Source organism: Helianthus annuus, chromosome 12 (assembly GCF_002127325.2).
Source record: "Helianthus annuus cultivar XRQ/B chromosome 12, HanXRQr2.0-SUNRISE, whole genome shotgun sequence".
Taxonomy (NCBI): Eukaryota; Viridiplantae; Streptophyta; class Magnoliopsida; order Asterales; family Asteraceae; genus Helianthus; species Helianthus annuus.
Window position 1 is genome coordinate 12,812,894 of NC_035444.2, and position 26,926 is coordinate 12,839,819.

General features: G+C 36.7%; 3 protein-coding genes across 4 annotated transcripts; all 3 read right to left on the reverse strand.

Annotated features, from left to right (window-relative positions):
- Nucleotides 1–339: 339 nt before the first annotated feature.
- Nucleotides 340–8,471, reverse strand: LOC110894125 (V-type proton ATPase catalytic subunit A). The gene is made up of 20 exons (XM_022141307.2): nucleotides 8,230–8,471; nucleotides 7,141–7,267; nucleotides 6,473–6,528; nucleotides 6,327–6,383; nucleotides 6,097–6,208; nucleotides 5,956–5,993; nucleotides 5,745–5,846; nucleotides 5,595–5,651; nucleotides 5,422–5,493; nucleotides 5,217–5,318; nucleotides 4,120–4,182; nucleotides 3,890–4,022; nucleotides 3,686–3,792; nucleotides 2,879–3,073; nucleotides 2,712–2,798; nucleotides 2,519–2,623; nucleotides 1,755–1,852; nucleotides 1,579–1,657; nucleotides 872–960; nucleotides 340–781 (listed from the first exon to the last, which is right to left on the reverse strand). The coding sequence occupies exons 1-20, from the start codon at nucleotides 8,305–8,307 to the stop codon at nucleotides 667–669; spliced, it is 1,872 nt and encodes a 623-aa protein (XP_021996999.1). The 5' UTR covers nucleotides 8,308–8,471; the 3' UTR covers nucleotides 340–666.
- A 923-nt stretch (nucleotides 8,472–9,394) lies between these two features.
- On the reverse strand, nucleotides 9,395–13,476 carry LOC110894124 (7-dehydrocholesterol reductase). Its single transcript, XM_022141306.2, has 13 exons — nucleotides 13,273–13,476; nucleotides 12,476–12,701; nucleotides 12,004–12,059; nucleotides 11,777–11,879; nucleotides 11,306–11,371; nucleotides 11,098–11,211; nucleotides 10,876–11,002; nucleotides 10,693–10,793; nucleotides 10,477–10,602; nucleotides 10,317–10,381; nucleotides 10,159–10,240; nucleotides 9,659–9,741; nucleotides 9,395–9,572 (listed from the first exon to the last, which is right to left on the reverse strand). Exons 1-13 carry the CDS (start codon nucleotides 13,392–13,394, stop codon nucleotides 9,506–9,508), a joined length of 1,338 nt encoding a protein of 445 aa, XP_021996998.1. The 5' UTR covers nucleotides 13,395–13,476; the 3' UTR covers nucleotides 9,395–9,505.
- Nucleotides 13,477–18,705: 5,229 nt separating this feature from the next.
- LOC110894123 (mediator of RNA polymerase II transcription subunit 8) lies at nucleotides 18,706–26,667 on the reverse strand. Of its 2 annotated transcripts, none has more exons than XM_022141303.2 (12): nucleotides 26,367–26,667; nucleotides 26,058–26,182; nucleotides 23,651–23,775; nucleotides 23,385–23,565; nucleotides 23,168–23,278; nucleotides 23,001–23,068; nucleotides 21,479–21,757; nucleotides 21,352–21,405; nucleotides 20,123–20,332; nucleotides 19,932–19,985; nucleotides 19,117–19,174; nucleotides 18,706–19,039 (listed from the first exon to the last, which is right to left on the reverse strand). In XM_022141303.2, the coding sequence occupies exons 1-12, from the start codon at nucleotides 26,582–26,584 to the stop codon at nucleotides 18,852–18,854; spliced, it is 1,671 nt and encodes a 556-aa protein (XP_021996995.1). In that variant the 5' UTR covers nucleotides 26,585–26,667; the 3' UTR covers nucleotides 18,706–18,851. The 2 variants fall into 2 exon arrangements, with proteins under 2 accessions (XP_021996995.1, XP_021996996.1); XM_022141304.2 differs by having other exon boundaries at nucleotides 19,117–19,171; nucleotides 26,367–26,665.
- Between the last annotated feature and the right edge of the window lie 259 nt (nucleotides 26,668–26,926).

The following is a 26,926-nucleotide window of genomic DNA, read 5'->3' on the forward strand; positions in this document are numbered from 1 at the left end:
GTGACGATGTCGTAGGTGGGTGATGACGAGACTTACAATTGCAAGTAGTGCTGGTGGTTGAAGCGGTGCCACACAACAAAGATGGTGTGCTGTTGTGGCAGATTAGCAGTGATCGATGATATCAAGTGGTGACCGATGATGGTTTTGGAGCTAGAAGATGATAGCCCATTGTTGAACTGTGCTTAGAGAATTTTTAATACAACCCCACTTGTCTCCACGATGCATGATTAACGTTTGCCGCTTTAGCAATCGAGACAAAGACCGATTAGTGCATCTGCCGCTTTAGCAATCTGGATTTGTCACCTCTACGTATAAAGTTTTCCAACAGGCAAAAACCCATTGTTTCATTCACCATTTATTCATATTGATAGGTAAAAAAAAAAGCCAACAGTACCATAAACATCAGTTCTTTATAGTAACAACCTACATGCTGTTCGGTTCTCTGCTTATTTCAACTCTCAAGACACAAAATATGCCCAAAGGATGCAGAAAATAATTATAGCTACACAACACAAAATGACATTAAAACATCCTTTGAAAAATAAATAAATCAAACTAATCTTTATGCACTGAGAAACAACACACCTTCCTCAAAACCGACTTGAGAGACGAAAACCGCCACTCGGTTTCATCATCACATAACTTGATCATTACGTCTTTCTTCGTTTACCGAGTTTCATCCTCAAGGTTGCGGAAACCAGCAGTAAGATCGTCATTTAATTTCTTGAATTTCCCGATAAGAACATCTTCCCCTTCAGCTGGGTCTTCAAACTTCTGAGACCTGTTGATTCAATTACCACATTGATTAAATAATTAACTCAGGGCCCACACACGTCAATACGAGTGAACGTTCAACTGCATTTTCACTTACACCAAGCGGTAGAATAGATCACCCAACCGATGCTTGATTAGCGTGTAAGTGATCTTCTGGCCATCCATTCCCGCTCCTCGCTCTACCGCCTGTTTTTAAATTGTTTATAAATTAAAAAGTCAATGGATGATTCACAGTTTGACTTGGGTTTTAGAAGGGGCAATTTCATATATATACCCCTACAGACTTGCAAAATATCATATATATCCATGCAAAATTATAAATATCATATATACCCAAATCATTACAAACAATTTAACAAATGACAATTTTACCCTTATTTTTCTAAAACTTTGAAATCTCATATATGACCTTTAACTTCAAATATTATATTTACTCATTTCTAGCTTAATTTATTTAGCTCAAATATTATATGAGAAGAATACTATTGTTTATGGGAAAACATAAAAACAGGTAAAAACAAATTTAAGCTTAAAATGTGTTATATAAAAATACGAAGATAAATAAGGAGATTGTTTATGATTATTTATTAGATTGTTTTTAATTATAAATTGGGTATATTTGATATTTTAACTATTTTATAAGGGCATATATGATATTTTTAGTTTTGGTTGGGTATATATGAATTTTTTCATGTTTGTAAGGGTATATATGAAATTAATCCTTTAGAATAAACATAAAGATGCTAAGAACTGAAGTCATTCTGATGTAATAATAATCGTCATTTAAAAATTACGATAGCACACCTGATTGGCTAAATTGTAGAAATGAATAATATTGCGCATCATCCAAACAGATTTGTAGAAGGGGCAGAACTTATCATATCTGTCATTTCCACAAAATAAAAGTTTAAAACACATGTGCACATAGTAAACCGAACTACTTTAAACATAACATTGGATATTTGAGAAAGGTTACGTACGGTGTGAATGCGTTTTGAGCAAGATAGTCTTCCCTTAAAAGTTTTGCAGTCTCTAAGGTAATTTTATCTGTTTCAGCTAAAGCATCTTTTCCCACCAGCTGAAACAACAAAAAATAATATCCTTTTAGCAATAAGCATATTAAATAACGTATTGAAGTATTGAACAATAAAAACCATCATGTTGACTTTTACTTTGTGAGCAAAACTAGAATTTTGACCCGAGCCGACGTTAACGTGTGGTGCACACACGTGACATTACGTGCTTTTTACTTAGTTACACACGTTATGTTTGTGACATTAACGCCATACGACATAGATAAAAAGAGTATGTCTTGGACGTAGCGGAGTAAAGTAGTAAAAGTAATTTAGATATTAACGTGGTTAGGCATAGATTAAAAAAAGTATAATAAGGTGTTGCATGTTGCGGTGTAAAGTCATAAAAGTAATTTAATGTTTTAAACAAAAGGAGGTGTCAAGTTATTAGGTAGAAAAGGTTGGAGGGTTAAAGTTGTCAATATCAAAAGTTAGGAGGTGTCAAGTTATTAAGTAGAGAAGGTTGGAGGGTCAAAGTTGTCATTTACCAAAAGTTAGAAGTGAATATGTAACTTACTTAATGATGAGGGTTAATAGTGTTTCATGTCAAATGTCTGAAGGGTTAGAAGTGTCATGTAAAAAAAATTGAGGGGTTAAAATTGAAAAATCCACCGACATTTTCATATAAGGTATATATAATTATCGTTTGATATCATGAAATCACAACATACCTGGACAATTTCATTAAGATCATCTTCTCTCTGCAGAACTTCACGGGCCTTTGTCCTAATGTCGATGAAATCTGAATCAAACTTCTCGTAAAACGATTCTAGAGCCTGAATAAGCAGAAGTTGTTCAGTAGGTGTACATGTGTACATTAATTTTGACATCATAAATTCATTTGTTTCAACAACGTGAACGCACCGTTGAGTACTTTGAGTAGGAAATAAGCCAGTTAACAGAAGGAAAATGTTTCCTTTGGGCAAGCTTCTTATCTAGACCCCAGAAAACCTAACAAAATGTAGAAGATGTAACATACAATTTAATGAGCAAACAGAAAATGTAAAAAAAAATAAATTTTAGAAAAATACCTGAACAATACTGAGTGTAGCAGATGTAACAGGATCTGAGAAATCTCCTCCAGGAGGAGAGACAGCACCTACAATTGTGACACTACCGTCACGTTCTGGTCCACCTAGACACTTTACTTTACCAGCACGTTCATAAAAGGATGCCAAACGTGCAGCCAGATAAGCAGGATAACCACTATCTGCGGGCATTTCTGCCTGAATTTAAATAAAAAACACACAAAATTACTTCCAGTTCCATCACACATTCATCACAAACATGTCTTTTACTTTTTTACCAGTCAGTAACTTAAAGCTTTCTAGAGCCTGAATAAGCAAAAGTTGTAAAAATCCCGACTAACATCCGATTAGTCGTCGATTAATCGCTAGTCAGAGGTTCCCTGAGTAATTTTCTTCTCATCGGCCAATTAATCGCTAGGCGGTCAATGACGGCCCTAGGCAGGCCTAATCGGCCAAAAATTGGCGGTTCCAGACAAATTCGGGCCATGTTCCGGTCAAACCTTTAAATTTTCGGTGATTAATCTTGTCTACTTAAAAAAATGAACCAATGAGGGGTTAAACTTGTCTTGATAAAAAATACGCATAAAAATATATGCGTATATATGTAAAACTGAAGATTACATATGAAAATCTCAATCCGATTAATCCCGATTAATCACTAGTTCGTACCCCACCTGCCGACTGTGCCTAGCGATTCTTACAACACTGGTTACAGATAACCCAAAGTGAAATATAAAGGATACAACACAAGAAAAACATTTTCAAATATGCACATTATCAGAACTAAGATGAGTAGTTTAGAATAATTACCAGACGACCAGAAATTTCACGCAATGCTTCTGCCCAACGTGAGGTAGAGTCTGCCATCATACTTACATTGTAGCCCATGTCTCGGAAGTATTCAGCTATGGTAATTCCTGATTTAAAATTAAAAAGCAATTAAGTTACAATCGTGTGTGTGTTTATCACTTTTTTCTGAACTTTTTAAAGGGTATACACAATGGGGTGTGTTACCTGTATAAATTGAAGCCTCACGAGCAGCCACAGGCATGTTAGAAGTATTGGCCACAAGTGTGGTACGTTTCATGACAGATTCTTCACGGCCATCCGGCAATGTCATAGTCAATTGAGGAAAATCCATGAGCACCTGCCAAGTTATTATACAACATTAAAGAAAATCGTATATCTATAAAAGTCTGTAAATGAAACAAATAATACAATTCTATATATTCGGTGGGACGTACTTCTGCCATTTCATTTCCTCTTTCCCCGCAACCAACATAAACAACAGTGTCTGAATTTGAGTACTGCAAAACAAAAGACACACAGTGAACATGAAAACAATAGCATCTAGGGTTGTAAACGAACTGAACGTTCATGAATTGTTCGTGAACTTGTTCGGTGGGAAGTGCGTTTAGGGGGGGGGGGGGGTGGTCACTAGTGATAGAATTCTATCACTCACAAGCACCAATCAAGTTCCGCCATGTCATCAACCATTTTTCCATCACTCACAACCTTTTTTTAGTGGGGATGGTCATCACTCAACACCACACCCAAAAATTTCCCCCAACCAACAACTACTCTCACAAAATAATATCATCACGGCGTTGAAAATATCACGGAATCGAGAAACCGTGATACAATAACGCGTTATACTTTGAGTGGCGGTGGAAAGACAAACCCATCACTCGTTATATTGGGCTATCACGGAACCGCCCCGTGTGCTCTTATGTAATAAACGAACGAACATGAACACAATTTCTTGTTCATTTAATTAAACAAACGATCATGAACACACATTTTGTTCGTTCATTTATGTTCGTGAATGTCCATTTATGTTCGTTCCTTTATGTTTGTCTCAATTTAAATACAAAAGTAGTTATATTTATATAAATATTAAACATAAAAAAACCATCTAACTACTTATATAAATATAACAAATTGGTAATGGGGCTTTCTAGTAAAAAAAAGTGGGATCTCCAATTCCAACTCAGTCATTAATTTACATAAAAGAATTACTTTATGTTCGCTTATGTTTAGAAAATTGTGTTCATTTATGTTTCTTCAATTATGTTCATTTGTGTTGTTTATTGTTCTGTTAAATGTTAAATTATGTTCGTTTAAGTTTGTTTATGTTCGTTTACGTTCGTAAACTGTTCGTTTAGGTTTTAAACGAACATGCCCGTTTTTCTTGATAAACGAACATGAACAAAAAAATGTGTTCGATTATGTGTTCGTGTTCAGTTAAAGTTAAATGAACGAACACGAGCATGCCTCTTTGTTCGTGTTCGTTTGGTTCAAATGAGTTACAAGTTTACAACCAACTACATATTGAACATACCTTAGACAGTGCTTGACTAATAACTGTTTTCCCACAGCCAAACGCACCAGGAATGGCACATGTCCCACCGAGCACCGAAGGGAAAAGGGCATCAAGAACACGCTGATACATGGAATAGATGGTTAGAGTATATCGAGGGTCAAACGCTCAATGATAAAAAGCCAAATTAACATAAACATTGTATAATATAACTAATGATAGATACCTGTCCAGTAAGAAGAGGGGTATCAGCAGCAAGCTTTGATGCAACAGGGCGAGGTGTACGTACAGGCCAAGTCTGTGAATAAGCACATAGAAATAAGAAATCACGCTTGCGGTAACAAAAAAAAAAACTCAGCAATTTGATTATTATATTAGATAAAAAAAGAGATACGAAACCTGAAGCATGGTATATTTCTTTTTGACACCTTGAAACTCAAGCTCCAAGACAGTGTCCTGTACAAAAATAAAATAAAAAGATGGTTGATCCCAGATATAGGTGTGGTTACTGAAAAAAGATGGATAACGAGAGAAGTGCAACAGAAATACCTTCAACGAGTATTGACCAGCTGGTGCGATATAGGTTATTTTTCCCATGGCATCAGGAGGTAGAGCAATGCGGTGTTCAACCAAACTGTTCTCAAACACGGTCTGCACAGATATGATGAGAAATTTAACAGTTTAGGACAATAAAAGATTCTGATACACATGAAACAAAGAGAAATAAAAGAGTCATAGATAATAAGGATGTTTGACTTACAGCGTATAGATCTCCACCTGTTACAAGATCTCCCTCACCTGATATCAAAAACATAAATTCAAATTAAATAAAATACTCAGACTTCCAAACATCAAGATTCACAAGTTTCTTAAGTTTTAATGAGAAATAATGTAAAATTACCAATTTTTTTAGGCTGAAATTCCCAAAGTATATCTTTGTCAAGTGCTGGGACAGATACACCACGAGGAATGTAGACATCACCAGACCTTTTTGCAATAGTTTTCAGAGGTCTCTGAATAAATAAATGAGACTTCATTTAGTATCTCTTGAAAAGATAAAAGCTAATGTAGTACGATAAAGTTGAAACAAAATGTTATGAAAAATGGAAAAAAAAACAGAAGATTACTGACCTGGATACCATCAAATATATTTCCCAATATTCCAGGGCCCAACTCCACAGATAGAGGCTGCAAGTTAAAGCAAAAGTTACTGCAAATTAGTTTCAAACACTAGCAATCTCAAGAAGTGTGATAATAAAAATATAAAATATACATACCTTGTGTGTCCTCAAAACAGGATCATTCACCATCAGCCCAGCGGTTTCTTCATAAACTGAAATACATTAAATATTTTTTTCTCAGTATTATAAAACTGAAGATATGCAACTATGCAAAATAAAGAGTTAAGTGTCATTTTAGTCCCTATGGTTTGGATCGTTTTGCCAGTTTAGTCCAAAGGTTTCATTTTTCGCCTGTGGATCCAAAAAGGTTTCTCCGTTGCCATTTTAGTCCACTGGGTTAACTTCATCCATTATTTCGGTTAACGAGAAGGGCAATTCGGTCATTTTATATGGCCAAATTGCCCTTCTAGTTAACAGAATTACATATAAAATGTCCGAAATGCCCTTCTCGTTAACAGAAAAATGGATGAAGTTAACCCAATGGACTAAAATGGAAACGGTGAAACCTTTTTGGACCCACAGGTGAAAAATGAAACATTTGGACTAAACTGGCAAAGCGGCCCAAACCACAGGGACTAAAATGGCATTTAACTCCAAAATAAAATTACATCTTGTTGCATTTTTATGGTAGTGTCAAGATAACAATTACATTATGTTCACATATGTTATACATCGGTCACATACTCACATTTATCCTCAAGAGTATCCACTCAATTCTAGCTTATGATATAAAATGGTACCTTTAAGGATATAAACTAAAATACCTTGAATTGTGGCAGAATTTCCCTCCAAACGGATGATTTCTCCAATAAGGTTGTCATGTCCAACACGAACAAGTTCATACATAGCAGCCCCTGCCATTCCATCTGCGATGACAACAGGCCCTGATACCTGCCAGATTCAATACAACATAAGCTCAAAGTTCTTTGTGGTGCTGCCAAATGATAATCATTTTTTTCAGACAATTCAACATTTATGGTCTAAGAAGAAGCATATCACATAAAGTATAACTATAAACCACACCACTCCTCACCTTCAGAAAAAAAAAATGAAGAAAAGAAACATGACAATATCATCAATAAGAATATCATGAATGATGAAAAAAATATAAACTAGTCATATATTAGTTCCCTACCCAGTACTAAGTTGATGAGCCCGTTAGTGAGCTCAAATGGTTGATCATTGACAGATTTTGTTTACAAAGCTTGTTCTTTTAAGTTTTAACACAACCATTATACGCTTTACCACTACATAAGTAAGGCCTTCACTAAAATCTATGCCATTAAAACCTCTGTTCTCTCAAATACAAATACACATACAACGAATACAAAAAAACATATCCAGATATAATAACCAGTAGATGGACCAAACAACTTTAATGGCTGTACAATTAACATCTTAAAGTACAGTGCAGACAGTAGTACATATCCATAATTCTCGTGATCTCATACTTAAAGCAATCAAAGTCCTACGATTCATTCAGTTCCTTTAATTATCAAATTTCAAACGTAAATCACAACATATAAGCAAACAACAAATGAATTTCGAAGCATTTGTCCCTAACATAGAGTAACCGGCTGGATCGTTAAATCACATCAGACTTGCACACAATCAAAATTCAGATAGTGTTTAAATGTTTGATTACAATTTATAACAGCTATGAAACCAGTCCGATTAAAAACAATGAATCACAGTGGATTCGTTAGCGGTTACTGATAATATAAACACGAATCAGATATTCAGATCGAGATTAAAAAAACTGACGAACAGCAATCCGATCGAACGAAAAGCTAACAAATCATAGATCTATAAAACTGATAAGACGTTGAAAGAATTAGATCGGAGAAAGTGACCTTGCGAACGTATCCACACTCGCTTTCCTTCTCGGAATCTTCAAAGGTCGTCAATCGAGCACCGTAAGCAGACGGCATGTTGAGTTAGGGTTTGAAGAGGATTGGTGACTGATTTCACAGATGTAACCTAGAAGAAGGAAGAAGATATGTAGTGAAAACAACAACGTGAATGATGTGGATGTGGGGTGTGAGGGGAGGGGTTGATCCTATCAATCTGTCTTCGTTCTTGCTTGCTGTTAATTGGCCTTTCGAATGGGGAGGGATCGGCTGCGACGCGTATAGGGGTGTACCGGATCTTCGTCCAGTAACGTGTTGCCACGTAATGTGTGTATAACGATGTATACGCTTGATCTGTTATTTTTGTTTTATTTAAAAAAAATCGAACAAAAGGTATGAATCAATGGATAACGTGTGTTGTATGAATCATTTAATTTAAAGTTTTAAACCAAAGTTAAAAAAATATATAACTTATTATACTCATATTTGTATTTGATTTTACAATGATAACAGGAAAAGCATGAATCGCTAAAAAACATTTTGAAATAAAATTGTATTTGATTTTGCAATGATAACAGGAAAAGCATGAATCGTTAAAAAAACATTTTGAAAAAAAAATAAATGATTTGATTCATTAAAAGGTGTCATAAACCGCCAACCCAAATAAACATAGTCAAAAGTATTTAACCCGTTGTACTGGCAGTACTCACTTCGTAGGGGTCGGCTTCCCTATAGTCGCCAAATTCTAAAAAAAGAAATTATATATAGGTAATTTGGGTTTTGGGATTGCTGACGGTGAGGTTTGTGGTGTAATTATACATAAATGCATAGATGATATAAGAATCATAGGATTAAAAGCTATTTTCTTAAGTGAAAAGGGCCTTGTTACATGCTTTGAACAGCAAGAAGCTTGAGACACCATTCTATTAGGGGAATAGTGACTCCAAATTTATTGGAAACAACTATGCTTTGAACAGCAAGAAGCTTGAGACACCATTCTGTTTGGATTGTGTAAAACAAATTTTATGTTTTTTAAGAAACATTTTTTATTTGTTTGGACGGTTTGTTACATACTATTTTTTTATATTAGATGATCACTCTTAAAATATATTGTCAAACATATTATAGATTATAATCAGGGTGGTTCGTTTAAACGGATCTATTTGAATTTATGTTTAAACTACTTATATTTCATTATTTAAAGAGGTTTAAATAAACATGCTAATACAAGATCTAAAGTCATACTATTACAAAAACATGCCAACAACACAACTCCATCTTAGTAAATCCCCGGTATGATCCTATATGGAACCTTGGCGCAATACGTCTTCCAGTATTTTCCGTACCTACACGCACGCAAACCAACCCGTCATGAGTAAATATTATATATTCTTATTTCCAAAAGGTTCCCATGATAAAATCGGATGCTTACTTTGAACGACATCTGTCATCGTCTCTTTTAGCTCGATCAAACAGTAGGATTGTAAGGAACACGACATAGAAGTACGGAAGAAACTGCAAAATAACATACTTTCAAGTGAATAAAAGCCGAATCATCCATTTATTTCTATATTATTTGTGAGAACCCGTTACTGCTCACGGGACCCCACCAATGGGTCACGTAATACACATCTTGCACTAGGCAGGTGGCCTAAAAACGTGTGAAAGTTGTATTCAAACCTATAACCTTAGCTATAGCCGGCGAAGCTTGAGATTTCCGACCGGGGGGACGGAAGTCACCGAACCTAATACCGGGGGGTCGAAAACGTAATACCCAAAAATTTCTATACAAAAACTACATACTCTCCACTACTGAGCGAAAAGTTCGGGGGGTCGGCCGCCCCCTCCCGCCCCTTAAAAGCTTCGCCCATGGCTATAGGGACTCAACGCTTACCACTGCACAACATCAATAAACATGTTCCTGTAACTTACATTATCAAAAAGAGCAGGTACCGTCCAGAAAAACGCCGCCATAATTTCAGGTACATAGTGGAAATGGCGAGAAAGACCCCACCTAACATCATCATAAAATGAATGGAAATAGAAATAGGAACGGGAACGAAATCGGATGTAGCTAACTAGCTACTCACCACCCTGAAGTCAGGAGAAGGCTGGTCTTAGTCTCCCCTTTGGTGGTAGTGTATGAGGCAACTATCTAAATATCAAATATTTATATCTTAGTATTACTATTATACGAAATCCGTAACACAAAAACAATAAAAGAGTTAATAAAAAATAAAAAGAAATTACCTTGCTTGGAGCTTTCCCCCAAACCAGTGACTTCCCATTTGTTCTACGGAATTCTTGCCGTTGTCGGTCACAGTCATAATTGATGTATATGCACAGAATGCCTGCTATTAGGATGGATACTGCCAGCTGTACCCAATAATCTCAGTTTCTAGTTTCTACACCTTTATTTGTATAAAAAATATTTTTTTTTTAAATTTTCGTTTATAAAAAAATCACCTGCGGTCCGAGATTAACAGGATGGTTGACGAGGTACATGCCAGGGGAAGTATATATAGAAGGAACCCAAACCAAACATCCCCAACAGATATAAAAACCAGCTGCCAATGTAATCAATATATATATTGTAAGAATATGATGAAAAAACATGACAGCGAAATACTTACGTACTAACGTACATACCTCGATCATGTGCAATATCCATTGTGTTCCAGTACCCAGCTTCCCACCAAAAGAATTTTGTAACGTAAACCAACATCAACACGGTATTTACAAGCATGGAGTCTGCTACTTTGCCGTTTGTTTCATACTGGATTACACATTGCAAGCTTATCGACCCGTTTCAGAAATTTACGCATGTAATAATATCCAAGAAACTGATATTAATGTTTTTGGGCTGCTTACCTGCTTTATGCAATAGGTGACAGCAAGAACAGCCCATGACATCATCCCAAATCTACAGTTTGTGAAAACTTTGATATCAAAGTTCTTGCCAATTCGAGGATACAGTTCCATGCCCTATGATACCAACAAACATATAATGTAAGAACCGATAATTACGGTCCGTATTGTCCAAATCAAAATAAAAAACAAAAAGTTCAGAGATTCTCACCCAATAGAAATCGAATATTATGTTTCCTGATGAACCAGAATCAGTGGAAGAAGGTGCCACATGCCCCTGTATGTATATCAGCATAAAATCGTCATAAGCGTGAATAAGAGTTAATTGCTCAGATGGTCCCTGTGGTTTTACGTTTTTTCACGTTTAGTCCCCACCTTTCAGAAATAGCAGGTATACTCCCTGTGGTTTGTCATTTTGTTACTCGGATAGTCCCCTGACATTTACTCAGGGGACTATCCGAGTAACAAAATGACAAACCATAGGGAGCATACCTTCCAAACTAATTGACATCTACTCAGGGGACTATTCGAGTAACAAAATAACAAACCATAGGGAGCATACCTGCTATTTTCAAAAGGTGGGGACTAAACGTGAAAAAACGTGAAACCACAGGGACCATCCGGGCAATTAACTCCGTGAATAATATTATAGTATGATATGTTACATCATTTTGATCTTCACCTTTATGTATAAGAATACACAAAACACTAAACTTCCGAAAATGAGTGCTGAATATATTTCTCCCAAATGATCATAAACAACCGATGGATTAAATATCCCAAACCTAGAATTTTAACAAGAACAAAGCTCGAGAGTCAAAACATCCCGACATGAACTTACGTAACGACAACATATTATTGTGAAGATTTAGACACTATAAATAAGAGGCTATTATCCTTGGTCCTTACCACCAAAGGCTAATATATGTAACCAGTGTCACCACATACGCTAACACGCCATTAGCCTGCAACAAGAACATAAACACCAATTATGCATTATTATTATTATTATAAGAGTAAAGTAGAGGGATGGTCCGTGTGATTAACCAAATTTTGGATTTGGTCACTAGCTTTTCAAAAGTACACAGATTATTTAGTCCCCAGCTAACAAATCTAAAGGTTTTAACATTTCCATGTTAGGGGCCAAATGCGTTACAAAGTGCAAACCATAGGGACCATCCATGTACTTTTGGCAAAAGTTGGGGACTAAACGCGTTACAAAGTGCAAACCCCATGTACTTTTGGCAAAAGTTGGGGACTAAACGCGGTGTACTTTTAGAAAGCTAGAGACCAGATCCAAAAATTTTGGTTAACCACAGGACCATTCGTGTACTTTACTCTTATTATTGTTAACACAGATGCTCATGATAGTGTTTGATACCTTATAGACGGGCTTATTGCCAGTGGGAGATATCGGGCCCTCAACTGTTTTCCCAGGTAACCAGAGCTGGAGTGCAGCTTCGAAAAGTGCATAACAAGCAATGATCTTCCATGCAACAGCGGTAGGTCTAGGCCATATGTTAACAAACCCCTCAACAACGCCATGCTCCTTTAGATAATTGAATGTGTTTAGTATAGAACCATCTTGGTGTACCATTGTATACCATCTGCAACCACAAATAAATGGTCTAATTTACTATGATCACATGGTTTTAATGTAAGCTTTTTAAGGTAGGAGATCCAACTTGTAACAGTTTTGCCCTAATCAACGTCAGAATCATAACTAACATGGGGATATTATCACTCAAAAGTCAAAGATGTATAATGCATGCTCTCATGAGGCCATAACAAGACAAGATCCAAATGGATCACACGGTATAGCTATAGTGTGTTTTTTTTTTAAATGAAAAATTCATGTATTTAAATAAATAATATTATAATTTAAATCAGAGACGATTATAGACTAATGGCAGTTAGACGAGCAACAAGTTGCGTTGCTACCCCTCCTGAATAGCAAACCCTAGCATGCTAAACACAAAATTTTGTCCCTTAACATGCGCAGTGTTACTACTTCTGCTTGAGGAACCGCACAGCATCAGCAGCATCAGGGGCGAGAGCGCCAAAGGTATCGAAAGCGAACGGGACGAACACGTGCTATATAGTGTGCTTTTGTATTCATATATATTGAATACATAGTAAATCAGTAAGAGAAAAGTGAATGAAAGAGAGGTTACTTACAGGAGGATGACAAAAGGAGGACAGGTGGAGAGAAGAGTGATGACAGACAAGTATGTGAGAATTGGAGAATGAACCATCTCTTCCTTCTTCTTCTTCATCGACTCTGCTTTTGCTGTAACCATTATTTCACCTACAATGGTGACTGTGTGTTTGTGTGTGTGTGTTTTGAGGGAGATGAAGAAGATGAGATATATTTATTGTGTACTCCAGTTGAATGACTTGCAAGTCTTCTCCAATATAATCATGTGAGTGTGACTCCTGGGTCTTTTTTTCTCATTTAACGGAAAACGTTACGGTCACTGCTTTCCCGTTAGTCGTTGTTTTATTGATGACTAATGAATATGATTTTTTTTTTTTACTCCGGGGTCTTGGTCTTTCTACCACTTTTGGACCGGTTGTAGTAGGTGTTATCCCACCACGTCACTGAGAGTCAACATCAAACCCCGCATCAAGGAGGTCTCGGCCAAGGCTTTAACGGTGTGATGGAAGAGTAGCTAGAGGTAAGAGAGTAAAAACAATTTCTTTAGCCAATCATGTGTTGCCAAGTCATCCATCTTTTTTAGTTAAACCAATACATTTAAGGGGATGAGAGGTGGTTCACTGGTGATAGAATCTATCACTTTCACTGTCTAATAAAATCATGCCATGTCATCAACCAAATTTCCATCACTAGTGATAGAAATGTAGGAGAGGTGGAATCACTAGTGATGGAATTCTATCACTCCCAATTTTTTTTTAATTTTCATTTTAAAATTATAAATTTCACTAATTTTTTATTTTAAATTAGAAATTAACAATAAAACACTAAAATTAAAAATTTCATTAAATTTAAAACATACTACTTCAATTTAACATTTGAGAAAGACTCGACATCAAGCTCGTTATACACCGACACAAAATAGTTTAGCGTGTCGTTGTCGGAAGACGACTCGGAATCGGTATCGCTAGACATCGGAAACGTCGAATCCGTAGGGAATTCCATTTGAGAAAGATATAAAAATTGTGTGAAATGGGTTTAAATTGGTATAAAATATGTAGATTGGTGTGTGTAAAATGGTTAAAATGTAGATATATAAATAGATAAAATAGATAATTTTTTTTAATTGATTGTTTACCGTTTTAAAACGGTCAAAAAATGTTCAACGGTCGAAATTTTCAAATTCATAACGCGTGCTCGGTTCAACGCCGTGATAGTTCAACGTGTGATAGAATCGGTGGCGGCGGTGTTCCCGTGATAGTTCAACGCGTTGTGGGGTGGTATAACGGACCACCCCGTGTCCTCTAATGAAAAGTGTTGTTTAGTTAAAGCACACTCTTTACGTGGCACTAACTGTTTACACATTTTCTTTTTTTATTAAATTTTAACGAAAATGTTACGATCACTACTCTAGTCGTTGGTTCATTGTTACCTAACTAGTATTTGAGTATGCGCTTAACGGCGGGGTCGTAGGAAGATGTTGTCGGGAATGTACATGTTATGTGGTATATCGATGGATTATTATTAGTCCATTTAGGCTTTAATCTGAACGACAAGATAAATAAGCAAGCAACACTGTTAAGCAAATACGTTTAGAGTTAAAAATTAGTTTTAACTATAATAGGATGAATAAAAGGGTTAATATAGACCATGAAGACTTTAATCTAAATAGCGTTACGGTGGGGACGCGGTGAAAGTTCGATCAATATTGCACACTATGACAAAGGATAAATAAAAAAAAGTCGTAACATTAACAAAAACAATATCTACATGTGTTTGGTTCGTTGTAGCTGCGGCTCGGCTTTGAACATCGAAACGTAACGACGCAAAAGTACGTTATAATTTGAACAAATCATGATCGTACACCGGCATCAACCGTAAAAAAAATCACATTGAAATGACAATAGAAATAAGCATGTTATTAATCGTGTATCGTCGTCACCCAAAGGTTTTAACCTTAAAAATAATATATGTATACTAAAAGAATTATAAAATGTATATAGGGAAATAAATGTGTACTAGTAGGAATAGCTGAATAAGAACTCCACACGTTTGAAAAATGTTACTTTAGGAATTATCCCGAGTATGGTATGTTGAAATTTTTCAAAATAAAACAACATTTAAGAACTTATTAATTGGCAGATTCGATTTGCTTTTTCGATGATGCCACATGAGAGTTGTTTCTAATCTCCTTTGATGTCCATGTTGTGAATGATAATCAGAGATAATTAAAAAGGGACTTCATTGTATTGATTTATTTCTTGCATACAAAACATAAAACCAAGCCTTTATTTATAGGCTTTACAAGATCTTATAAAAAAGGAAATACAATAAAGATGATTCACAATTATTGGTTGCCTGATTTACGGATGCCAAGAATAGGGAGGATTCTTGTTGACCCATAATTTGCTCTCCAAGATATCCTCCTTTCTAACACTCCCCCTCAAGTTGAATTGTGGGATTGCCACGATTCAACTTGGATTGGTTTTGATTTTGGGTTTTGATTATGTTTGGTTTTTGGTTTGGCTACCGTCTCCTTGACATGGTAGTTTGGCTTGATTTGAGTTACCGCCTTTAGACATGGTAACTTTTGGCTTGATTTGAGTTACCGTCTTTCGACATGGTAACTTTGGTTTGATTTGAGCTACCGCCTTTCGACATGGCAGCCTGTTTTGGGTTTTGGTTTCCCCTCAAGTTGAAAAAAAAATCAACTTGGCCATTTGGGTCTTGGCATTTGGTTTTGATTTGGGTTTTGATTTGGTTTTGGTTTGGTTTGGTTTTGATTTTTGAGCTTTGGTTTTTTTTATTTTTTTAATTTTGAGCTTTGATTTTTTTTAAACTTTGATTTTTTTTTTTTTAGCGGAAACATTACTTGTTTTTTTTCTTTTCTTTTTTTAATATTTTCTTTTTTCCAAAAAGGAGCCCTTTGCCTTTATAGGAACCCATAGCATCCTGTCAACATCTCAAGTGCCGATTGATCCATATGAGGCTTCTTGGCTTCAACTGTCTTTCCCTTTTTTTTGTTTTTTCTTGTTCGAACTCCACCAACCAACCGTCTATATCTTTTTGACTTTTTCGTGACTGTTATCAAAAAACAATTCCCTTCAATATCTCTCTTTTCCCTCTTTTTTTTTTTTTTTTTTTTACCTTGCTGCCATCAACTCAGTGGGGTTCCCTCCCTTTTCTTCAAGATTCCCCCTTTATTATTAATAAGCAACAATCTAGAGAGGCAACAAAAAAAACGGCGAAACAGATGGCAACGAAACAGATCCGGCTTTTCTGAATCAGATCTACACACACTCCAATGATCGACAATTTTAGGGTTTGTGCGGCGGCAGAACTGTTCCGATCGATGGTGGTTCGCCGGAACAGTTGGTGGGAACTTTTAGGGTTTGTGCGGCGGCGGCGACTGTTGTTGTTTAAGGTTTGGGGTTGTTTGATGGATTGAACAGGGTTGGATTTTTGGAACTTTGATTTTTTGGTTTTGTTTTGTTTTGTTTTGTTTTGGGTTTGAGGTTGGATTGATGATGAGCAAAGTGTTCAAGAATCAACACTGCTCTGATACCATGTTGTGAATGATAATCAGAGATAATCAAAAAGGGACTTCATTGTATTGATTTATTTCTTGCATACAAAACATAAAACCAAGCCTTTATTTATAGGCTTTACAAGATCTTATAAAAAAGGAAATACAATAAAGATGATTCACAATTATTGGTTGCCTGATTTACGGATGCCAAGAATAGGGAGGATTCTTGTTGACCCATAATTTGCTCTCCAAGATATCCTCCTTTCTAACAGTCCAAGTAATGATGGAGATTTGGTCTACCTCTTCTGCTACAGATGTTAAAACAAATAGTCTTCTTCTTACAAACTGCAAAGGTTTGGTCCACCTCTTCTGCTACAGATGTTTGCAGATGTGGTCCGCAGACTGCAGACGTTTTACCTCTGAAAAAACAAACAACACCTTAGTGTAAATTGTGTTCTTTCTTATTCCTCTCCCGTTTAGGCAATAGAACATTATGCAAGTGTAATAAATTATAGTAGGACATTAGGTATTAGGTGCAGTTTGTTTTTTAAGAGGTAAAATGTCTGCAGTCTGCAGACCACATTTGTAGACATTTGTAAAAGATGTGAACTGAACCTTTGCAGTTTGCAATAAGAAAGTTGTTTGTTTTTGACGTGTGTAGATTTCTAAAATAAACTGGTGGTTGTGTACGGACGTTGGTGGGTGGTGGTGTTTAACCCTTGCAGACCTTAGAAGATCTTAAAAGTGGTTGGGCTAACTCTGCACCAAGAAGAGCTCGCGCAAACGTTTTTTAATAAAACGTCTTCTGAAAAACAAACAGTCTGCAGATGGCAATGTCTGCGTGTGGTCTGTGCACGTTTTTAGAAAAACAAATACCGTCTTAGTGAATAGGCCTTCATGAGAGCAAGATTATCCATTAAAATGTTGTCATGGAGGGACTACAGTACAATTATCAATAAGTTATAATCCTATCAACTTATAAGGGTTTATTGGTTAAATATTATGACTTTATAGTTAAACTAACACATTGATAATTAACTTCAAACAATCTTCCTTTATTTGGAAACTTTGGATGATGTTAAATCAAATTACCAAATTAGACATGGTGAGACTAAGTTGGATCAGATGGAGCCACATAAGGAATGTTGAAGGAAACGTGCATTGTCTAGTTGTTTTTCTTGCTTCATAGGTGCAACTCTAGTAGTCTAGTTTGTTTGTTTTCCCTAGATGTAGGTGCAACTCTATATGTAAACAATTTAAATGTTAATGAAGGGTGGTGTTTTATGATTAAAGTCAGTGTTTTTAGATCCGGACCGGTTGAACCGGTTTTTAGGAGTGTTTGACCTATTTAATTTTATAATATTTACGACACCTTCCGGTTCTTACGTCCGGTCGGGGTCCGACCGGTTGGACCAGTCGAACCATTGAACCGGTGGTAAGTAGACCGGTTCGACGTCTGGTCCGGTTCTGAAAACATTGATTAAAGTTCTATTGTGAGTGACCCATTTGGCAACTTGGATAGGGTTCTTTGGAACCAAATCACATGTCTATGTGGTGTTTATGGATCCTAAACTCGCATTAGGGTGCCCAACAGTTTTGAATGCGTAGTGATTTTGTATCTCGTTCTACCGTTGATACCCGTTGCGTTTAGTTCTTCAAACTTTCTATCCGTCTGATACCCCGATTTATATCACCAAGGTTTGAAAATAGGGATGAGCATTTGGTATCAGGTACCGGTACCGTACTGTATCGGTTATTTTCAGTACCGGTACCCATTTTTTTCCATTTTTTTCCATTTTTCGGTACCGGTACCCATTTTTTGCATTTTTCGGTGCCGGTAAGGTACCGGAATTTTGGTTAATTTACAGGTAGATACCAATACCGTACCAGTTATATTCGGTACCTGTACTCATTTTCCCCCTTTTACTAGACTGCCATACATATGTTTATAACTTTATAAATTGACTGGCTATATATCTGATAACTCGAGTAAGAAGTAGAATTCCACACACATTTGCAAACCATGAAAACCTTAGATAAAACTGTCAACAGTTTGCAGCTAACATAGGACCGCTATTGATTTTGTCTATGTTGTTGAAAGTTGGTGTGATTCTGTTGTTGGTTCTGCATGGGTACCATACCAGGTTGTAGATTCTGTGTGTTTTGTTGCATGTTCCCAAACGCGCCTTGCGACCCATGCTGTTGCTGTTGCTGTTGCATAGGCATCATGGTATTGGGATTGGCTGCACCCATGTTGAACACTGTCAACCAAAACCACGGCATGGTTAGCCATTGACGGTAAATATAAGTGAGTTTGAAAGAACGGTTCAAGCCTAACCTTGATCATTCAGACTTTGGGAACCAAGATTGTGGTTGGCACCGGATAATCCATACTGCTGATCACATGAAAAGAAAAATACATTACAAAACACAAAATACATGTTAAACACCCATCCAAACTCGAACACGGATTGATATCTTGTTAGAGTTCCAATTAGGGCTGCAAACGAACCAAACGAACACAAACAGGGCCTTGTTCGTGTTCGTTCGTTAAGGAAATTATGTGTTCATGAACACTTACAGAACGAGACTTTATGATCGTGTTCATTCATTAAGGAAATGAACGTGTTCGTGTCCGTTAAGTTTTGGTAACGAACGTTCATGAACATAAATGAGCACAAATGAACACAACAAAAAGGAACATGTAATAGATTTTGAATAAAATCGGTATCTTTCATAAAAATATTATGTAGATCCACCCATAGTATACTAACCTAATATTTTTATTAAATAATTTAAATAAAATACAATACACTAATATATATTAAATATTTTATTAGTGGGAATTTTGAAGTATTTAAATATAGAATATAGAATATAAAAAATTAAAACCCCAATGAACTATCAAAACCAAACGAACATATACGAACCCTTCACCGAACGTTTACGGATATAAACGAACGAACGCGGCCCATGTTCATGTCCGTTCATTTATTAAACGAACAAACACAAACGAACTTCCCGCCGAATGGTTCACGAACTATTCGCTGAACGTTAAATTCATTTGCAGCCCTAATTCCAATGGAAGGGCCATTCTTTTGATTCTCTAATTCCAACATACTAAACACCACCTTAAACAGACAAAACGCTAACCTGCATTCGAGCCACATGCGGTTGTGAAGTCATCATGGCCGACATATTTGACATCTAACAATGACCAACAGTAAAAATTATATTAACAAACAATATCCATAAAAAGTCAGCAAAAACAATCCTCAAACACCATATTGAAAAACAAAAGATTATTTAATATAATAAATGTGAAACTATAACTATTAACTGACCATCTGGTTATTTGGTGTAGCCTGTGCAGCATTAAACAATGCACTGTTGGCGGTGCCCGACATTTGGTTTAAATGACGATTTAACTGATTTCCTTGATTAAGTTGACTTTGTGAAATGCCATGCTGGATACCCCCAGACGGTAACTGTCTCCCCTGGAATTGCTGGCCCCCCAATGACTGGGAATATTGCATTTGACTTTGACTATGTAACTGACAACACAGAATAACAATAATTACACAAAACAAAATAAAAAGGTACCATATAAACATCTAAGTGCTGTATAAATACACGAATCCGTATATGTTGTATTAATCCTGCTTACTAGACTAGAGACTTAACACATAAAACGGGATCCCCAACTAGAGGTGGCAATTTTGACCAACTAGAATTGATTCCCCGCGTTGCGGGGTCGGTTTTTTAACGTGATATGAGCGTATTGAATTTCTTTGTAATTGCTTATCAATCAAACGTAGACCAATTGAAAACGTCCATAAAAATAAGCAAAAAAACGTATTATATTCGACATGACTCATTTTCGGAAAAAAAATACGTCAAAACGTAAACGAACTTGAATTTATACCGACACGTACATAAAAATAGGCACGTAAAACTCGAGGGGGTCAAAATGTCATTACGTCGAAACATAAACCAACTTGAATTTATACAAACACGTACATAAACGTGAAAACGTAGACTAACCGAAAACGTCAATAAAAATAAGCACCAAAACGTATTATATTTGACATGACACGTAAAGTAACTCGAATTTATCCCGTTTAATGAAAACGTATTATATTTCACATGACTCATGTTTGAAAAAAAAAATACGTCGAAAGTCGAAACGTAAAGCAATTTGAATTTGTACCAACCTAGCCCGTTAGACCCATACTAAAACTGACTTTTCAACCCATACTGTAAAATTTGTTTTAGCCCGAACCCATTTTTTGCACATGTTATCCAAAACGACCTGGCCCATTTAAACATGTACCAAAGATAATTCATTTCAACCCATACGGAAAAATGACCCGTTTCAACCCAAAACCATTTTCACACGTTACCCAACCCGCTGACCCGCCCGACTTGCACCTCTAATGTAACTCCTATGTTACAATTCATAGAATAACTTTAATAACCAGTTCACTTACGTGGTTGTGGGATACACAAGAAACGGTGTACATGAACGTATAAACGCAATTATAAATATCAATCCAATGACATGATTTATCACCTGATACTTATTTTGAGCCTGACCCTGTAAATCATGTAGCTGTGACAATTGGTTCTGCACATGTCAAATTATCAATATATTAATGTCATCAAAACGGCAATTAAATTCAATCTTATGACCACCATACCTGCCCTAATCCAGTCATCGGAGATTGCCTCAGCTGCTGAGCGAGCATTTGCTGCTGATGCTGTGGTAACTGCTGCATAAACTTCTGCCGTTGTTGTTGCTGTTGCTGCTGGTGTTGTTGCTGAGTTTGTTGTTGTGGTGACGGTGTGTTCATCATGTTCGCAGCAGATCTAGGTGAGTTCGCATATGGCAGCGGTGATGCGGTTGTGTTATCGAACGATGATGTCCCAGTGCCGCCAGGAGAAGCCGCTGCTCTTCCCATTAGTTGGGAACCAGAACCCTATATATTAATTTCCAACATCCCAATGAATAGTGTTTTTATTTGTCTTTTTATTGTTTCTCTTTTCTTTTCTTTTTTTTTTTTTGGTATTTTCTTTTGTGTTATTTTTAAGTTCCAAACGGTATCGTACACGTAACGAATCGGACCGACGCCGACCAAACCTCAGTACCGCAGTCGCATAACGCGGGTGTAACGTGTTTTTATAACTTTTAACCGGTATTATACAGGTAATGAAACCGTACCGCCGCCGCGTAACGCGGTATGTAACTATTTTGTGTTTTTTTTTTTTTGGTGTTTCAACCAGTATTGTACACGTAATGAAACGAACTGGACCGACACCAACCGGACGTTGGTACCGCCACCGTGTAGCGCGGGTGTAACGTTTTTTATGTTTCAACCGGTATTGTACAGATCACGAAACGGTACCACCACCGCGTAGCGTGGGGGTAACGGGTTTTTTTTAAGTTCCAACTGGTATTGTACAGATAATGGAACGGTACCGCCGCCGCGTAACACTGGTGTGACATGTTCTTTTTAAGTTTCAACCGGAATTATACACGTCATAGTTGTTAAAAGCGATCGCCTCATGTGCCTAGCCCCTTTTCAGGCGAGGCAATTGCGCTTTAAGTCGAGGCAATTGCGCTTTAATTCTCCAGGCGATGATTCAGACGTAGATTCCGGCGCGATTCCTAGATTCCAGAGGGTTTCAGGCCAAATTCTCTTTTATCTAAGGAAAACTATTTTTCTACACCAATACATTAATATTTTAGAACTTTTTTTACTAAATAGATGATATTAAATGTTATATAATAGGTTTTGTTTATTTTATTTGTATAATATTATTAATTTTCTAATACATAATATATTTTTTATTTCTTTTCATGGTGCATTTTTTCCTCAGGCCCTCGCTTTTTTCCGACTTGCACCTAGGCCCTAGGCGAGGCCTATGCGCCTTGAGTGCGATACACGTAACGAAACGAATCGGACCGACACCGACCAAACGTCAGAACCGCTACTGCATAGCGCGGGTGTAACGTGTTTTTAAGTTTACCGTCGCCGCGTAACGCAGGGGTAACGTATTTTTTTTAGTTTCAACCGGTATTGTACAGGTGACAAAATGAACCGGACTGATACTGACCGAACGTCGGTACCGCCGCCGCGTAGCGCGGGTATAACCTACTACTTATCATGATTATGTACTACACCATCATGACCATGAATTATTAAAACATGATTATCTAACCTGCATCAATGCTCCTTGGTTGTTTACATTGTTTGAAGACACCGGAGGTGTATTCTTCATGTACATACCTATAAAAAATAATAAAAGAAAAAACCGATAAATTATCATATGGACGGATATCCAATGGTTACTGTAGATTTCTACGTTTTTTTTATTTAAGCACGTACCACCAGATGACTCGGAAACGGTCTGTGTGTTGTCACCAACTGGAAGAACATCTGCTAGATGAGCTGGAAGTGCTGATGTGATCTGCCTTTGATCCATGGGTATACGTAAACCTAAAAAAAGTAATAACATATGAGCCTAATAAAGTAATATCTCACATAACAACACCAAAGAAAATAATATATGAAGAAAACTATAAGTAGCACTTTAGAAAAACACCTTGACCATGATTAACAGCATGTCTTAGTATATTTCCTTGTTCCTGAATCTTTGCAGCTTGAGCCTTATCTAAAGTCAGGATATTAGTGGGCCCCTGTCGAGTGCCAAAATAGGTTTTCCGAGTATCAGCGATGACCTTTTCAGCACTTTCACAGGCTGCTCCAATCATGTCAATTCTAGCCTGCAGATGGTGTAATTGCGGATATGTAAGGTTATATGAAAATATAAAGATAATCACAATTGTGCAGTGATACGATACATATTACCTTTAACTTTTCAATCTGTGCGGGTATGGACAGATTCTGCATACCGTATAGTAGCTGCTCTCGCTTGGCGTTGTCATCTGCTTCTATCTCCGGCAATAACTTTGATGAAATCATAACAGGCAAAACTACAACATGGGAGTAGAATTTATTACTTTCATCTTCACTTTTTATGCTATTGAGATTTCAACACTTACAGCATTTCAAGAGTCGAAATCATTACTTATATGTTAGATTTTGATTTTATTAAGGTTTCAACACATACTTGCAGCATTGTCAAGAGAATAAATCATTCCCTTCATGTTCAACTTCGATGCTATTCAGGTTCCAGCACTTACTTGCAGCATTTTCACTAGCATAAATCATTATTTAATGTTCAATTTTGATTCTAACGGTCAGAACCGTGGAAACTCTCAATATTGAGGGGAAGAGGAGTAAAGGCAGACCGAAATTGACTTAGGAGGAGCGAATTAGGCAGGATTTGTTAGACTTGCACCTTTCTGAGGACATGGTTGAGGATATGAGTTCATGGAGACGTAGGAGTAGAGTTAAGGACTTTTGGGAGGAGGTTACGGTTTTGTATTAGTTTATAGATTTAGGACTGTAGCCTTTTTTTTCCAGTGGTCTGTGAATACTATAACTTGCATGTGCATCTATTTCATGTGTTATCTGATCCTATTATATGTCTTCACTATCTCCCGTGTTTGGTAGCTTAGTAAGAATATCTTCATTACTTTTATGTGGTAATATGTATATACATGTTTTATTTGACTCTTTGGTATGGATATGATTTTGGAGCTAGGGGTCTCACTGGAAGCAGTATCTCTATGACTCTATCCTCTAGGATAGAGATAACGCTTGCCTACATCCACCCTCCCCAAACCCTACCAATAGTTGGGATATGGGTGGGATTATATTGGGTACGATTGATTGATTGATAAGGTTTCAACACTTACTTGCAGCATTTTCAAGAGCATATATCATTACTTTAATGTTCAAGTTTGACGCTATTAAGGTTTCAACGCTTGCAGAATTTTCAAAAGTAGATATCATTACTTTCATGCTAAATTTTGATGCTATTAAGGTTTCAACACTTATTTGCAGCATTTTCTGGAGTAATAATCAATACTTTCATGATCAATTTTGATGCTATTGAGGTTCCAACACCAACTTACAGCATTTTCAGGAGTAATAATCATCACTTTCATGCTCAGTTTTAACACTATCGGCTATTAAGGTTTCAACAATTATTTGCACCATTTTCAAGAGTAATAATCATTACTATCATAGTTGTCAATAGCGAGCGTAGCGATCGCTATAGCGCGCTACGTAGCGTATAGGTCTAGGTTTGCTATTAGGGTTGTAGCAATAGATAGCGATAATAGTGACGGTTTATTTTTTTAATATAAATAGCAATTAAATATAGCTATAAACAGTGGCGGAGCTAGCTAAAAAATTCAGAGGTATCCCAATTTTTTTGGGGGATTAGGGGTATCCTTTGTATAAAAAGATAAAAATTTTACACTATGTAGACCATAGTTATTAAAAGCGTTAAGCGCACTCAAGGCGCATAGGCCTCGCCTGGGGCCTAGGCGCAAGGCGCAAAAAAAGCGAGGGCCTGAGAAAAAAAAAGCGTACAACAAAAAAAAACATAAAATATTTTTTTTATGATAGAAACTTAATACTATTCCTCAAATAAAATAAACTAAAGCTATTATATAATATTTAATATCGTCTATTTAGTACCAAAAGTTATAAAATGCTAGTTTATTAGTGTAGAAAAGTAGTTTTGTTAGATAAAAGTAGAAATCTAGCTAGAATCTTGCAAGAATTTAGAGAATTTGGCCGAAAACTCTCAAGAATCTAGGAATCTCGCCGGAACCTGCGCATGAGCCATCACTTGGAGAATTAAAGCGCAATTGCCTTGACTTAAGGCGCAATTGCCTCGCCTCGCTAGGAAATTGGGCCTAGGTGCAAGAGGCGATGGCTTTTAACAACTATGATGTAGACGGAGTTGAAGGGTATTTTTACACTACGAAGACGGAGTTGAGGGGTAGCCTGGGCTACCCCTCCTTATAAATTGCCTCCGCCTCTGGGTATAAAATAGCTGGCTTTTCGGTTTTTGTTATATATACATGTAAAATAGCATATACCAGGGTATTTTGATATAATATACATATAATTTTTTTTCTAGTGTATCGCTATTTATAAAATAGCCGCCCGCTATTTATCGCTATTCGCTATGTAGCATATAGGTACCTTATCGCTATATGTCGCCATTCGCCATTAACAACTATGATTACTATTACGTTCAATATTGAGGTTTCAACACTAACTTGCAGCACTTTCAAGAACATAAACCAATACTCTCATATTCAAAATTTAACACTGTTAAGGTCTCAATACTTACTTGCAGCATTTTCCGCATTAACATTCTTCGGATGAACAACAAAAGCCTTGGAAACCTTCTTAATATCTTCCACAATATTATAAAGCTCAAGGTTCACCATCGAAAACTGACTCGACACATCATGCCTAACAAACACAACAAATAAACCTCATCAACTTCTCCTTTGCCAGATCCATATCACATCATAACTCAATTAGTGTACCATAAAAATAATTATCCTACAAAACCCTAACTAACATATTCTACCTAATAATTAGAACTATAGCAACAACAGTGTGTGTGTGAAAGTGTAAATTGGGAAAAATTAACCATTTAGGGACGGAATTGGTGCGGGCAAGGAGATCGAAATCTTCGAGGATGCGAGAGATGGCTTTGAAGAGACTGATGGCTCTGGTTTTAACGGATTCTAGGTTAAGTTGCTGCTGTACGGCAGTGTTTAGCCGCTCCACGACCTTCGCCGGTTGTTGTTGTTGTTCTTGTTGCTGTTGAGGCTGCTGGCCTTGGCCTACGGCCATCGGACCGTCCATCGGTGGTGGTGAGGGAGATGCACGGAGACACAAGGAATGGGGTTCGTGAATTGGCGCTGGTGGTGAAAGAAGAGGAAAAAAGAAAAAGCTTGGTGTTTTGGTTTGATAAATTACAATTTCCGTCCATGTGGTTTACGTCTATTCGCATATACAACCCTTATTTGATAAAAAGGATCATTTAAGTCTATGGTTGTCAACTGAAATTAATCAAGTCCTTCCTTACATTTTCTGTAAGTTGACTGAGGCATGGCTGTCTTTTAACTTTCAAATAAAGGGCAATTTTGTCATTTCGTTGTTTATACCCCTTTCTCAAATCATCTTTCATCTTCACCAGATTTTATC